This window comes from Leucoraja erinacea, chromosome 5 (genome assembly GCF_028641065.1).
Source record: "Leucoraja erinacea ecotype New England chromosome 5, Leri_hhj_1, whole genome shotgun sequence".
Taxonomy (NCBI): domain Eukaryota; kingdom Metazoa; phylum Chordata; class Chondrichthyes; order Rajiformes; family Rajidae; genus Leucoraja; species Leucoraja erinaceus.
Genome location: NC_073381.1, coordinates 24099732 through 24115881, shown reverse-complemented (window position 1 = coordinate 24115881; position 16150 = coordinate 24099732). Strand labels below are relative to the sequence as shown.

Here is a 16150-nt window from a genome sequence, read left to right as displayed (position 1 = left end):
CTTTGCCCCTTTCCGCTTAAAACTATGCCCTCTAGTCTATGACATTTCCATCCTGGGAAAGAAAAGATTCTGACGTCTACCCTATCTATGCCTCTCATCATTTTACATTCGTCTAGCAGATCTCCCCTCGGTCTCCAATGCTCCAGCGGAAACCTGTGATCTAGCACAGCCAGCATGATGCACGCAAGCATTTGGCACCAATGTGGGCTTTGCCACAGTATAAGAATTCAATGATGACACTTTTGAGGTATTATACTCTACAGAGACCAATTCGCTGCCATAATAGCCTGACTCCATGGAGCAAGCATGGGAAGAGCATCCACCTGGAGGGAATGTTCTCAAACAGCCTGTTCAGATCCAGTTCTAGAATCAGCATGCTCCCTCTCCATTTATCAGCATTTTATTAGGATGCATCACAGCTTGGTTTGGGAACAGCTTCATCCAACTCTGCAAGAAATTGCAACGAATTGTGAACACAGCCCAGACCATCACACATACCAATCTCCCTTCTATTGACTCAATTTATACCTCACGCTGCCTTGGCAAGTCCAGCAGCATAATCACGGACTAGTTGCACCCTGGCCACTCACTCCCTGCTCTCCCCTCTGGCAAAATGTATAGAAGTGTGAAAATGCACACCAGATTCAGGGGCAGTTTCTTCGAAGCTGTTATCAGGCAACTGAAACATCCTACCACAACCAGAGAGCAGTGCTGAACTACTACCTCTTTGGTGACCCTTGGACTATCCTAGATTGGACTTTGCTGACTTTACCTTGCACTAAAAGTTATTCCCTTATCATGTATCTAGCACGCAACAAAAGCTTTTCACTGTATTCAGTACACATGATAATAAAGTAATAAAGTAACAGAACTGAACTGATCTTTGAAACAGCCATTCTTGAAGCAGCATCACTCGCTGGTGCTTGGAAAAGTGCTGTCTGCCAAGATTGCATGTGTGACACTAAACATCGGGAGCTGGAGAGCCTTGCAATAGCCTTGACACAAGAGAAGTCACAGGAAAAGATGATGAAACTGTTATCTGTGTCATTATTCACTGGAGTCTGACAATGCTATTCTGCGGAGCTTCACTGCTATTGTTATGATGCACAATGTTCAATGTTGTGTGCAATGTAATTTCTAGGCTCTGAGCTTTGATACTTAGTTTTTGAAGTGTTTGATGCCAATGTTGTATAGAAACAGTGGGATATTTGGGCAAGGTTAAACCTCCAATTGAATAATATCTTAATGATATACTGAATATTTTGTATAGTCTGTATGAATATTCTATATTTTTAGATTAGAAGCCTCTCTGGATTCTGCATCACTGATGCTCCTGAGGATGGATCTTGTGTCCTCTAGGTCCCAGAATCTATCTTTACCTTGTTAAAAATCTATTTAAATGCAAAGAAACCCAAGTGTTGAACAGAGAGCCACAGTTACCTTGCTCTGACTTACAGGGATCTATTGCATGCTGCCATGTGATCTGCTCTTTGCTAGAATAAATCTTTAATCAGATCACAATTAAGGTATAAACCGATATTATAAATATTAATTTATAGGATTGCAAACATTGCTAATCCCATCAAAATGTCAAAAGTCACAGATCTGCTTCCAGTACATAGTCAGCATTGGACTGAATCCCAGATCATGATTCCTTTACTTTTTAACATGATTCATCTGTCATAAGGGCACCAAGCCATCCTCTTCAATCCTGGTTATGACAAAGCTGAGGTAGAGCATCAATATTTATGACAACATCCCAGAAGGAGAGGAATTTAAACATTTAGTATTGCTGCAGTTGAATAGAATGGCATGTCTCCTGCTCTGTGCCGCTTGTGAATGACCTGTCGTCGTTGTCTTGACAACTCCCTGTGTCTGTAACCTGCTGCAGACTTAGATTTTCTGGTTCTCCTCCTGTGACTTCTTGTCCTGGCAGCTGCCTCAGTGCTTCCAGTTACTCAGTTTTAAAACATTTCTATTTCTCCCATGTAAAATCCATTTTCATTTAGCTTGAAGCTGCCATTTAGAACTTCCCTTCACTGCTACGACATCTATACCACTTATTAGTTCCTTATCAAGTGCCTTGGGACATTTCAAGTAGAAGTGCATTGTATAAGTGTAAGCTGCTCATGTGGGTCTCCATGATCTACATTGTATACTCTAAGACCTGCCACATCTGCATTCATATTCGCTTTAGTCAGGTGAATGGGTATGGACATCAGCTTATAATGCTGCAGAGATGCTGCCTGACCCGTTGCGTTACTCCAGCACCTTGCTACTTTTATTCACCTTATAATGTTCCTTTGAAACTACTTTGGCTTATTTTGAATTTAGTGGGGTACTTTTATGTTTCTTTAGCAATGGTATAGTTAATTCACTCTCTAAGATACACTGTTTTTAATCATTATTATCTCGATAGAATTGAAACTGGGATGTTATCCATAATAGGTGGCCAATCCGTAAAGTTAGTTTTGCGATTGGGCAGTGTAACAGTGCCCTTTTCCCTTGAAGGGCAGTCTGATCCCTATCACTGGCTGACAGGCCAGAAGAGGTCAATCCCCAGCATCCAATTAGCTGATATTGGCTGGCCACTTGAACCTTGTCAGCCTACTCCTTATTAAACCCAAACATTCTTGACAGAGGAGAGAAGGAAGACAAAGAGAGACAGAGGAAGGGAGACAACATGGGATGCCTCCCCCGCTGGCTGTGTTCCCCTGTCATGTGTTAAAGGAAAACTACGCCATTAGGACAAACCTGAAGCCACCAATGTCATTGAATGATCAAGACTGGACCGCTGGGAAGATGCCCGTACCGCTTCTTCCAGTACCTCTTCCGAAGAATAAGACTGAATGGGTGAGACACCAGTGCCTCTTCCTACCCATGAACCTCGAGGAGCTGTGGCCACATATAGAAGACTGAGTCACCAGATAATCCGTAGACTGCCAGTGCCGCCTCTTCAAGCCCAAACCTGAGATTGCCAAGATGAACCTCAGACTGCCAGCGCCTCCTTTCGAGACAAGGGTGAACTGCAGAGAGAAGCCTGAGATCGCCTCATCTCCTCCTTCGAAGACCAGGACTGAGCTGCCAGGGCAACCATTAAGGGCCTGTCCCACTTAACCGATTTTTTCAGCGACTGCTGGCGACTGTCACATTTGTAGCAGGTCAGCGAAAAAGCAGCGACTGGACCCCCCCCACTCCCCACGACAATGTCTATGGTAATCTACGATAACCTACCACCTAGTCGGCGTCAAGCTATGGCAAACTACTATGGGGAACAAGGACATGGCGGACCAATTGAATAACTACTTTGGTTCCGTCTTCACTAAGGAAGACATAAATAATCTGCCGGAAATACCAGGAGACCGCAGGTCAAAGGAGATGGAGGAACTGAGTGAAATCCAGGTTAGCCGGGAAATGGTGTTAGGTAAATTGAATGGATTAAAGGCAGATAAATCCCCAGGGCCAGATAGGCTGCATACCAGAGTACTTAAGGAAGTAGCTCCAGAAATAGTGGATGCATTAGTGATAATTTTTCAAAACTCTTTAGATTCTGGAGAAGTTCCTGAGGATTGGAGGGTAGCTAATGTAACCCCACTTTTTAAAATGGGAGGGAGAGACAAAACGGGGAATTACAGACCAGTTAGTCTAACATCGGTAGTGGGGACACTGCTAGAGTCAGTTATTAAAGATGGGATAGCAGCACATTTGGAAAGTGGTGAAATCATTGGACAAAGTCAGCATGGATTTACGAAAGGTAAATCATGTCTGACGAATCTTATAGAATTTTTCGAGGATGTAACAAGTAGAGTGGATAGGGGAGAACCAGTGATGTGTTATATCAGGACTTTCAGAAGGCTTTCAACAAGGTCCCACATAAGAGATTAGTATACAAACTTAAAGCACATGGCATTGGGGGTTCAGTATTGATGTGGATAGAGAACTGGCTGGCAAACAGGAAGCAAAGAGTAAATGGGTACCACAAGTGGGGTACCACAAGGCTCAGTACTGGGACCCCAGCTATTTACAATATATATTAATGATTTGGACGAGGGAATTGAATGCAACATCTCCAAGTTTGCCGATGACACTAAACTGTTGGGGCAGTGTTAGCTGTGAGGTGGATGCTAGGAGGCTGCAAGGTGACATGGATAGATTGGGTGAGTGGGCAAATGCATGTTAGATGCAGTATAATGTGGATAAATGTGAGGTTATCCACTTTGGTGGGAAAAACAGGAAAGCAGACTATTATCTAAATGGTGGCCGATTAGGAAAAGGGGAGATGCAACAAGACCTGGGTGTCATGGTACACCAGTCATTGAAGGTAGGCATGCAGGTGTGGCAGGCAGTGAAGAACGCGAATGGTATGTTAGCATTCATAGCAAAAGGATTTGAGTATAGGAGCAGGGAGGTTCTACTGCAGTTGTACAGGGTCTTGGTGAGACCACACCTGGAGTATTGCGTACAGTTTTGGTCTCTAAATCTGAGGAAGGACATTATTGCCATAGAGGGAGTGCAGAGAAGTTTCACCAGACTGATTCCTGGTATGTCAGGACTTTCATATGAAGAAAGACTGGATAGACTCAGTTTGTACTCGCTAGAATTTAGAAGATTGAGGGGGGATCTTATAGAAACTTACAAAATTCTTAAGGGGTTGGACAGGTGGATGCAGGAAGATTGTTCCTGATGTTGGGGAAGTCCAGGACAAGCGGTCACAGTTTAAGGACAGAGGGGAAATCCTTTAGGACCGAGAAAAAAAAAAACATTTTTCACACAGAGAGTGGTGAATCTCTGGAAATCTCTGCCACAGAAGGTAGTTGATGCCAGTTCATTGGCTATATTTAAGAGGGAGTTAGATATGGCCCTTGTGGCTAAAGGGATCAGGGGGTATGGAGAGAAGGCAGGTACGGGATACTGAGTTGGATGATCAGCCATGATCATATTGAATGGCAGTGCAGGCTCGAAGGGCCGAATGACCTACTCCTGCACCTAATTTCTATGTTTCTATGTTTTCTACCATCAACCGGCGACATATTAGGACGTCCACCTATGACCACACAGGCGGGAACCTACGACAACCAAAGTCAACCTACATCCACCCACGAGAAGCTACGACAAGCAACGACAATGTCGGCGACAACTGAAGACAATTCAGTCGCCTTTACCTTTCGCCGGTTGATGTAGGTTTACGTAGGTAGTCGCCAATGGAATTCACCGAACTCAGTACCTGGCGACAATCAACGTCACCTGGCGACAACCTGCATCATCCTGGCTACAACCTACAACAACACCTACAACAGGAGAAGTCAAGCTACGTCAAGCCCATAGTCGGCAAAAAGTTTTGAACTTTTTAAAATTCAGCGGTGACCAGAAAAACGTTACGACTCTTTAGGCAACTTGAGGAGACTACTCATGACCATACAGACGTCACCCCCCAACCATGTGCCGCCTGTAGTCGCCGAAAAAATCACCTAAGTGGGACAGGGGCTTTAGATTGCCAGAGCCACCGCACATGCTCCCTGATGGCGCGGGACAGCGCCCCCATGTGGTCTTGGACTTTCTCACTACTGTAAATAAAATACATACGCTTGTTCACCCTACTGTGAGTGTTGGTGTGGTCACTGCCAAATTTTTTAATACCAATCCCCCAAGAACCAGGTGCTCCCAAATATGGGATGTGAGTATTGTCCTGAAGATGCTCAGGAATTGGTCTCCAGCAACAGTTCTGTCCCTACATAGACTGACATTAAAAATAGTCATGCTAATGGCATTGGTCACGGCACAAAGGGTACAGTCATTACATAAATTAAGACAGGACAACATGACTTCTTCATCTGAAAACATTACGTTTCATATTTATGAATTAGTGAAACAGAACAGACAGGGATCAGCGGGCCTCAATATCGAATTTACGTCTTACCTAACAGATGATCGTCTCTGTATAGTAAAACATTTGTCGTTATATATGGAGAAAACGAAAATCATCAGAGGCAATGAGAAGGCACTTTTAGTCAGCCATAAGCAACCACACAAAAAAGTGTCGGTCCAGACCATCTCAAGATGGCTGAAACGGGTTCTAACACAGGCTGGGGTGGATACTGATATTTTAAATCTCATTCCACCAGGGCTGCAGCTACATCGGCAGCTATGCAGTTGGATGTATCAATGGACCAAATCCTCAAGGCAGCAGGATGGTCAGGGGAAAAAACATTCCAACTATTTTATCATAAAACCTGGAGTCATTAAACCTGGAACATTTGCAGAAACAATTTAAGTTTTGTTATTTAATTACCCCATAAATAGGGGCTATAATTTGTGTTAATCAATTCATGGATTTCAATGTCGGATTCATGTCTAAAATATGTTGACACAATTCCTCCTACAGTCATTAAGGCAGATGTGATGCATGGATTGTTTCCACGGCATGAAATCACAGAGCTTTGAAATCTTCACGTAGCCACTCACGTGACTCCGAAGTAAAATAGTAAGATTAAATGAGAACTTACCAGTTCGAAGTTTGATCATTATTTTATGAGGAGTACGTTGAGGGAATACGTGCCCTCCGTTCCCAATCTGTGATTTCACACCGCTGCTTTGAAGAATGACACGCATGCGTCCTGGCGGGGTTCTTCACATATTCCCTCAACGTACTCCTCATAAAATAATGATCAAACTTCGAACTGGTAAGTTCTCGTTTAATCTTACTATTCTATCTGTAAATAATAATAATAATAACTTTATTTATAAAGCACTTTTAGGCAACATCAGTTACCACAAAGTGCTGTACAAGGGAAATCAACAAAAAGTTATCACAAAACTAAAACCATTAAGACGACAGGACTATAAAAACAGTAAAAAAATTAAAAGACATTAAAAGCACTAAAACAGGAACAATGTCTCAGCCAGTGTCGAAAGCCAGTGAATAAAAGTGCGTTTTTAGGGAGGATTTAAAGATGGACAGTGAAGGGGCCTGTCTGATCTGCAGCGGCAAGGTGTTCCAAAGTGCCAGTGCAGCAACAGAAAAGGCTCTATCCCCTCTGAGCTTCCGCTTAGACCTTGGTACCTCAAGGAGCAGCTGAGGTAATCTAGCACCTTTTCTAATTGTTCGAATGATATTCTTCAACAACCTCTTTCTCAATGTCAGCAAGATGAAGGAGCTAGTTATCGATTTCAGAAAACATAGTGGAGTACATGTCCCAAATCAGCATCAATGGTGCCAAAGAGGAAATGGTTGAGAGCTTCAAGTTCCGTTCTGTTAATACTACCAATGATCTGTCATGGACCAAATACATTGAAATGACAGCCAAGAAGGTACACCAATGCCTTAAGGGCCTGTCCCACTTGGCAATTTTTCCGGCAACTGCTGCGTAATATCAGTGATGCCAAAAGATTTTGAACATTTCAAAATCCTGCAGCAACAAAAAAGATGTTGCGACACATCAAAAAACGGTGCATGTCAATACGTCATCACGCCGCGTCACCGCCACGTGATGCCGCAGTCAATGATGCCGGGAGTCGCCAAAAGAATCGCCAAGTGGGACAGGTCCTTTATTTCCTCAGGAGACTGATGAAATTCAGCACGTCTCCAATAACTCTTACAAACTTCTACGGATGCACCATAGAATGCATACTGTTGAGTAGCATTACAGCTTGGTTTGGGAAAAATTCTGCCCAAGTCCACAAGAAATTGCAGAGAGTTGTGACTGTCGCCCAGTCCACCACACAGACCTGACTTCCCACCATTGACTCCATCTACACTTCATTCTGCCTTGGAAATAGCCAATATAATCAAAGATCTTTCCCATCCTGGTCATTCCTTCTGCTCCCTACTCCAAATGGGCAAAAGATGCAGAATCTTGAAAGCGTGCACCACTAGAGTCAGGAACAGCTTCCTCCTCTCTCTTACCAGGTTACTGAACAGTCCCTCCATAAGCTCGGGTACTATTCGGTTCAGCTCTACCCCATAGTGGACATTGGACTTTGTCTGTGCACCTGGTTTCACTGCAATGCTGAAAACTATATTTAGCATTCTGCATCTTTTCCTCGCCTTTACATATTGTACTTGAGCTTGGCTTGCTTGTATTTATGTATAGTATTATATGATTTCATTGGATGGCATGCAAAATAAAAGTTTTCACTGTACCTCGGTACACCAGATAATAATAAAGGTAAACCTAAAGCTAAGTATTAGGATGCAGAATGGTGAAGACAAAATAGAATTCTTTGAATGGTTTTGACTGGATCTTCCTCAATGTAAATCCAGGGTCTTGTGCCACTGCCAAATAATGGCGGAGCAGGATTTCTATCGGGACGGACTGTTGAAATGCGGAGGCATCTGCCCTAGTATCAGTATATCTTTGATGTATACTAATGTTTTGCAAATTTAAGGAGCACCCACAGAGACAGTGACTGCCTATTTTCACAGTAAACCTGCAATTATACACAAATATCATAGAAACATAGAAACATAGAAATTAGGTGCAGGAGTAGGCCATTCGGCCCTTCGAGCCTGCACCGCCATTCAATATGATCATGGCTGATCATCCAACTCAGTATCCCGTACCTGCCTTCTCTCCATACCCCCTGATCCCCTTAGCCACAAGGGCCACATCTAACTCCCTCTTAAATATAGCCAATGAACTGGCCTCAACTACCCTCTGTGGCAGAGAGTTCTAGAGATTCACCACTCTCTGCGTGAAAAAAGTTCTTCTCATCTCGATATCCTCACTGGATTTTATGCCAGTAGCTGACACGTATTTAAGTTGCACCTTGAATCTGGTTAAAAATTGGAGACCTTTCAGGCTAGGCTTTTTTTCTCCATGCATTGTGCACATAACAATAGTTGAACAACACAGCAAGAATGAACCAACTAACCTGATGCAGAGCACCATTAATCTTACGTGCTTCACGGTAGATGGTTTCTGAATTCCAGTGAGGGTTGATCTTGTGCAGAGTCTTTGCTATTCGATTGTGCTCACGCATCCACAACGTGTGCATTGAAGCTAGAGTTAGAACTTCATTTGCTCTGCTTTCTCCTGCGAGGAAACATTCTACCCTTTCATTTTGAGTAGCATTGGGCTCTTGAGCACATGGGGATGGTTCCTGATCAACAAATGGCAACAGCTGCTGTTTGCCATCCTTGTATTTTAAATTTGTCAGAAGGAGGCCCTCCTGGCTTGCATAGTCCCTTAACTTTCTTTCTTGAAGTGGAGTGCTCCCATACACAGTCGAGGCATCAATAAAGGAAGTTACGGCATTGATCTGCTGCCGAGCATTCAGGCTTGTCTCAAAGTCTGTTCCTTGAGATGCTGCCCCACATGTGGGAGATGAACGATAAAATGTGATGCACTCATTCAGTCTGGAGCGAGGATCGCTCCCAGGCACCTGATTGATGAACATTAAAATAAGACATGGTTAAAAATAGCAGGACTATTTCAAATGTCTTACCTCTAACTAGTACATTAAAGGAAGTCCTAACAAACCTCATAGTGATCACAGAGATGCCCAGCACAAAAACAAATCCTTTGGCCAACCACAACCATGCACACCTTTCTGCCCCTCTACATTATTCCCCTTTGTCCACATTATTGTCCACTGTATACTTCTGATCCGTGTCTATTTAAATGTCTGCCTAAATGCCTCTTAAACATTGTGATTGTATCCTATTCCATCATTTCCTTTGAAGAGCATTCCAGACATCAATCACAGTCCGCATGAAACAATTAATCCCCAGAACCTCTATGAAACTCCTTCCTCCCATGCTGTTCCGGATTTTATTCTCATACTACCAGATAAAGAACAAACAAAAACTATGGGATGAAACCAGGGGTTCAGGCTCCAAGTGTGAGGGGCAAGGAATTTTTGATGTTTTGGTTTGCGATCGGGAGCAGGGAGAAAAGGTTTTGGCTATCTATGCTGTCTTTGCTTCTTGTAATCTATCTACTTCTATCGGGATTTAGAGCTAGATTTACAAATGCTGTAGCAAATTTGCACAGTGTGTGATTTACTCTGGTTACTCTTCCTACCTTACTTACCATTATGCAGGATGGATGAAATGTTGGGAAGAGTGGTGGGGGGAGTTCAGGGAATGGGTTCAGTTAAAGTCAGAGGGAGAGGACATGAAATGACTGTCATTCAAAATAAATTCCACTGAGGATATTTTCTTTCATACCAATAAGTAAAACAAAATCTAGATCCTAGAAGTGCTTGAGGAAAATTGGGCAGTATTTATTTTTATGTCCATCCTTAGAAATTAATTTGAATACGAAAAATGTCAAATTATTATAATTGTTGTTGAAATCATAGATACATAGAATACATGGAAATGAGTTGCAGGAATAGGTTATTCGGTCCTTGGAGTCAGCACCCCCATTCAATGTGATCATGGCTGATCATCCACGATCGGTACCCCGTTCCTGCCTTCTTCCCACATCCCTTGATTCCGCTAGCCCCAGAGCTCTATCTAACTCTCTTTTGAATGCATCCAGTGAATCGACTTCCACTGCCTTCTGAGGCAGAGAATTCCACAAATTCACAACTCTCTGGGTGAAAAAGATTTTCCTCATCTCAGTTCTAAATGGCTTAGCCCTTATTCGTAAAATGTGGCCCCTGGTTCTGGACTGCCCCAACATCAGGATTATGTTTCCTTCATCTAGCTTGTCCAATCCCTTAATAATTTTATATTTTTCTATAAGATTCCCTCTCATCCTTCTAAATTCCAGTGAATACAAGCCCAGTCATTCCATTCTTTCATCATATGGCAGTCCCGCCATCCCGTAAATTAACCTTGTGAACCTCCACTGCACTCCCTCAATAGCAAGAATGTCTTTCCTCAAATTAGGAGACCAAAACTGCACACAATACCCCAGGTGTGGTCTCACCAGGGCCCTGTACAACTGCAGAAGGACCTCTTTGATCCTATACACAAATCCTCTTGTTATGAAGGCCAACATGCCATTAGCTTTCTTCACTGCCTGCTGTACCCGCATGCTTACTTTCAGTGACTGATGTACAAGGACCCCCAGGAATTGTTGCACTTCCCCTTTTCATAATCTGACACCATTCAGATAATAATCTGCCTTCTTGTTCTTGCTATCTAAGTGGATAACCTCACATTTATACACATTATACCACATCTGCCATGCATCTGCCCACTTACAGATCACTTCAGTTGCATAAGTACCTTAATTGGAAAACATGGATTCATATTCTGGCACATATTCTTGCAGTCTACTCCACTGTGGAAAGCTGCTTGGCTGACACTCTGAGGTGTGAAGGCAAAGTCGTGGTCAATATATTGGCCCCATTCGACTAAGATGTGCGAATATAGTCTATCTTCTGCCAATTTAGTCGTATTGGCTATTCGAAGGATTTTGTTGGTTACCTCTCGGACCTGTCAGAGGAAAAATCTATTTAAAACAGAGACACTAGACTGCAGCTGTTTGAATCTGAAGCATCTGAACAACCAAGGAGGCTATGTGCATCGGTATCTGTTGTAAACAGCGACAAATAATCTGCTGGAGGAACTCAGTGAGTCCGGCAACATATATGGGTTATTTCCAGCAAAATATGTTGTCAACACTTCACATTGAAACTGTATCAGGACTGCATGGTTTTGACTTGAAAGGTCAACAATTTATTCCCCTCTACAGATGCCACTTGACCGACTGAGTTCCTCCAACAGATTACTTGTTGCTACTTAATACAGATCCTGATACATATAGTGTAGGAAGGAACTGCAGGTGCTGGTTTATACCAAAAACAGACACAAAATTCTGAAGTAACAGCGGTCAGGCAGCATCTCTGGAGGAAAAGAATAGGTGATGTTTCTGGTCAGACCCTTCCTTCAGTCTGAAGGAGTTCCAACCCAAAACATCTTGTTCTCGAGTTGCTGCCTGACCTGCTGAGTTACTCCAGCATTTTCTATCTATCCTGATGCATATAGCCTCTATTTAGAACTTCATGAGGCATTACGGCTGCTATAAAGTATTTGAAAGAGTTGGAACCCTAGAACATTAGAAGCCATTACTCTGAAGACATAAAGTGCTGGAGTAACTCAGCAGGTCAGGCATTATCTCGAGAGAACAGGTGATATTTTTTAGGTTGGGACTCTTCATCTGACCAGTAGAAGGGAGAGAGGGGAAAGCGAGGTGGGGTGGGACAAAGCTTGGCAAGTGATAAATGGATACAGGTGGGGTTGGTGGTTGATTGTTGTACAAAGCCAGAGATGATAAGACAAAAAGTGAGAAGTGATGTGAAATGTCAGGCCAGAGAAAGGGATACAGGTGGAAGGGGATGGGGAAAAGAGAGAAATGGGTGCACATATTTGACATGATTAACACAGCATTTTATTTTTTAATTAATTAGACATGCTGTTTGCTGAAACATTAAACTGCACACAATGGAGTTTTATTTCAATTCTGTGTATTATAAATACATTGTGAATCAATAAATCTTGTTCAAATTAATCAAAATTAAAATCCACATTGATTTCAGCTTGGCCTGCGCTTATTGTGATAATTTATTTAACATTTGTTGGCATGATTTATAACACTGATAAAGCAGTATTTAAAAATGAAGAATCAATTCTCCACAGCTAAAAATTAATATATTTACATAAGTCGTCAAGTACGTATATTTCATTCCTAAACAACTCTGTATGGCAACCTTCTTAACTTTACCCCCTTTGCTCATTTAAACATTTATGCGGTTCAATTATAAGGCTGTAGGGGTGCTGCCTTTCTCCTTCCACTAATATATAAACCAATGAGTTATTTCATATGTTTGAATACAGGGAGCAAGTTTCACTGGACGATGTAATTGAAAGGGGTGGACCACATGTGAAGAGTTACTAAAGGTGCATTTACCACCACCACCTTAACAGAGAGCAGCAAAGTTATAAAAGTCAAGTAATCCAATGAAGATTTTATAGTTCATCATAGCATTATTTCAACCAGCTCATTTTACTTGTTATTGTTTATATACATAATCTTACTGAAGCATAAATCAGATTTAGTTTAGTTTAGAGACACAGCATGCAAACAGGCCCTTCAGCCCACCGAGTCTATGCCGGACAACGATACCTGTTACACGAGCACACACCACACATCTAGAGACAATTTACAATTTTTATCCAAGCCAATTAACCTCCAAACCTGTCTAACTTTAGAGTGTGGGAGGAAACTGGAGCATCCGGGGAAAACCCACATGGTCTTGGGGGAACATACAAATTCTGTACAGGCAGAACCCATAGTCAGGATCAAAACTGGGTCTCTGGGTAGCAAATCTATCGCTGTACCACCATGCCTCTCCATATTTTATCCAGGTAGCTGCATTGCAGATGCTATGGGCTTATGGGGCAGAGCAAATTTCTTTGGCAAGGACCAAGCTTTAAATTGGGCAGGATCTATTCATTTAATTGAAGTTATTGATTTATGTGTTCATCAACGAAAAGGAATAATTCACAGATAAAATGACACCCTATATGCTTTATAGATTTTTAGTTTTGGCTGCTCCATAGGCTCAAGGAGTCTGGCAGGTCCATCAACAAGTCAACATTGGTAAGCAGGGATGAAGGTTATATATTCCCGCAGCTGAGTTGATGGAGCCAGTGACGGATAGAATCTACATGCTGAACAGAGCATGAGAGAGCAAAAAGTGTTGGGCTCTGGCATTAAAAAAGTTATCTAACAAAATAAATGTGACTGAATGGTTTTCATATTTTTTATACAGTTCTAAGATAGAAACATAGAAACATAGAAATTAGGTGCAGGAGTAGGCCATTCGGCCCTTCGAGCCTGCATCGCCATTCAATATGATCATGGCTGATCATCCAACTCAGTATCCCGTACCTGCCTTCTCTCCATACCCTCTGATCCCCTTGGCCACAAGGGCCCACATCTAACTCCCTCTTAAATATAGCCAATGAACTGGCCTCAACTACCCTCTGTGGCAGAGAGTTCCAGAGATTCACCACTCTCTGTGTGAAAAAAGTTCTCCTCATCTCGGTTTTAAAGGATTTCCCCCTTATCCTTAAGCTGTGACCCATTGTCCTGGACCTCCCCAACATCGGGAACAATCTTGTCCAACCCCTTAAGAATTTTGTAAGTTTCTATAAGATCCCCTCTCAATCTCCTAAATCTCCTCAATCTCCTAAATCTCCTAAAGTATAAACCAAGTCTATCCAGTCTTTCTTCATAAGACAGTCCTGACATCCCAGGAATCAGTCTGGTGAACCTTCTCTGCACTCCCTCTATGGCAATAATGTCCTTCCTCAGATTTGGAGACCAAAACTGTACGCAATACTCCAGGTGTGGTCTCACCAAGACCCTGTACAACTGCAGTGGAACCTCCCTGCTCCTATACTCAAATCCTTTTGCTATGAAAGCCAACATACCATTCGCTTTCTTTACTGCCTGCTGCACCTGCATGCCTACCTTCAATGACTGGTGTACCATGACACCCAGGTCTCGCTGCATCTCCCCCTTTTCCCAATCGGCCACCATTTAGATAATCGTCTGCTTTCCCGTTTTTGCCACCAAAATGGATAACCTCACATTTATCCACATTATACTGCATCTGCCAAACATTTGCCCACTCACCCAGCCTATCCAAGTCACCTTGCAGTCTCCTAGCATCCTCCTCACAGCTAACACTGCCCCCCAGCTTAGTGTCATTCGCAAACTTGGAGATATTGCCTTCAATTCCCTCATCCAGATCATTAATATATATTGTAAATAGCTGGGGTCCCAGCACTGAGCCTTGCGGTACCCCACTAGTCACTGCCTGCCATTGTGAAAAGGATCCGTTTACCACTACTCTTTGCTTCCTGTTTGCCAGCCAGTTCTCTATCCACATCAATACTGAACCCCCAATGCCGTGTGCTTTAAGTTTGTATACTAATCTCTTATGAGGGACCTTGTCGAAAGCCTTCTGGAAGTCCAGATACACCACATCCACTGGTTCTCCCCTATCCACGCTACTAGTTACATCCTCGAAAAATTCTATAAGATTCGTCAGACATGATTTACCTTTTGTAAATCCATGCTGGCTTTGTCCAATGATTTCACCACTTTCCAAATGTGCTGCTATCCCATCTTTAATAACTGACTCAAGCAGTTTCCCCACTACCGATGTTAGACTAACTGGTCTGTAATTCCCCGTTTTCTCTCTCCCTCCCTTCTTAAAAAGTGGGGTTACGTTTGCTACCCGCCAATCCTCTGGAATACTCCAGAATCTAAAGAGTTTTGAAAGATTATTACTAATGCATCCACTATTTCTGGAGCTACTTCCTTAAGTACTCTGGGATGCAGCCTATCTGGCCCTGGGGATTTATTAGCCTTTAATCCATTCAATTTACCCAACACCACTTCCCGACTAACCTGGATTTCACTCAATTCCTCCAACTCCTTTGACCCGCGGGCCCCTGCTATTTCCAGCAGATTATTTATGTCTTCCTTTGTGAAGACGGAACCAAAGTAGTTATTCAATTGGTCTGCCATATCCTAGTCCCCCATGATCAACTCACCTGTTTCTGACTGCAAGGGACCTACATTTGTTTTAACTAATCTCTTTCTTTTCACATATCTATAAAAACTTTTGCAGTCAGTTTTTATGTTCCCTGCCAGTTTTCTTTCATAATCCATTTTTCCTTTCCTAATTAAGCCCTTTGTCCTCCTCTGCTGGTCTCTGAATTTCTCCCAGTCCTCCGGTATGCTGCTTTTTCTGGCTAATTTGTACGCATCATCCTTCGCTTTGATACTATCCCTGATTTCCCTTGTTATCCACGGATGCACTACCTTCCCTGATTTATTCTTTTGCCAAACTGGGATGAACAATTTTTGTAGTTCATCCATGCAGTCTTTAAATGTCTTCCATTGCATATCCACCGTCAACCCTTTTAGAATTAATTGCCAGTCAATCTTGGCCAATTCACATCTCATACCCTCATAGTTACCTTTCTTTAAGTTCAAAACCATTGTTTCTGAATTAACAATGTAACTCTCCATCCTAATGAAGAACTCAACCATATTATGGTCACTCTTGCCCAAGGGGCCACGCACAACAAGACTACTAACTAACCCTTCCTCATTACTCAATACCCAGTCTAAAATAGCCAGCTCTCTCGTTGGTTCCTCTACATGTTGATTTAAAT

The 16150-nt window shown here is 42.6% G+C and overlaps 1 protein-coding gene across 1 annotated transcript in view; it reads right to left on the bottom strand.

Moving 5' to 3' along the window:
• The window catches only part of tpo (thyroid peroxidase), a 52160-nt gene that overhangs the window by 17844 nt on the left and 18166 nt on the right, over positions 1-16150 (bottom strand). Inside the window, exon 5 of the mRNA XM_055634942.1 lies at positions 11180-11389. Coding sequence (XP_055490917.1) covers positions 11180-11389 — 210 coding nt within the window. The remainder of the gene's footprint in view (positions 1-11179; positions 11390-16150) is intronic.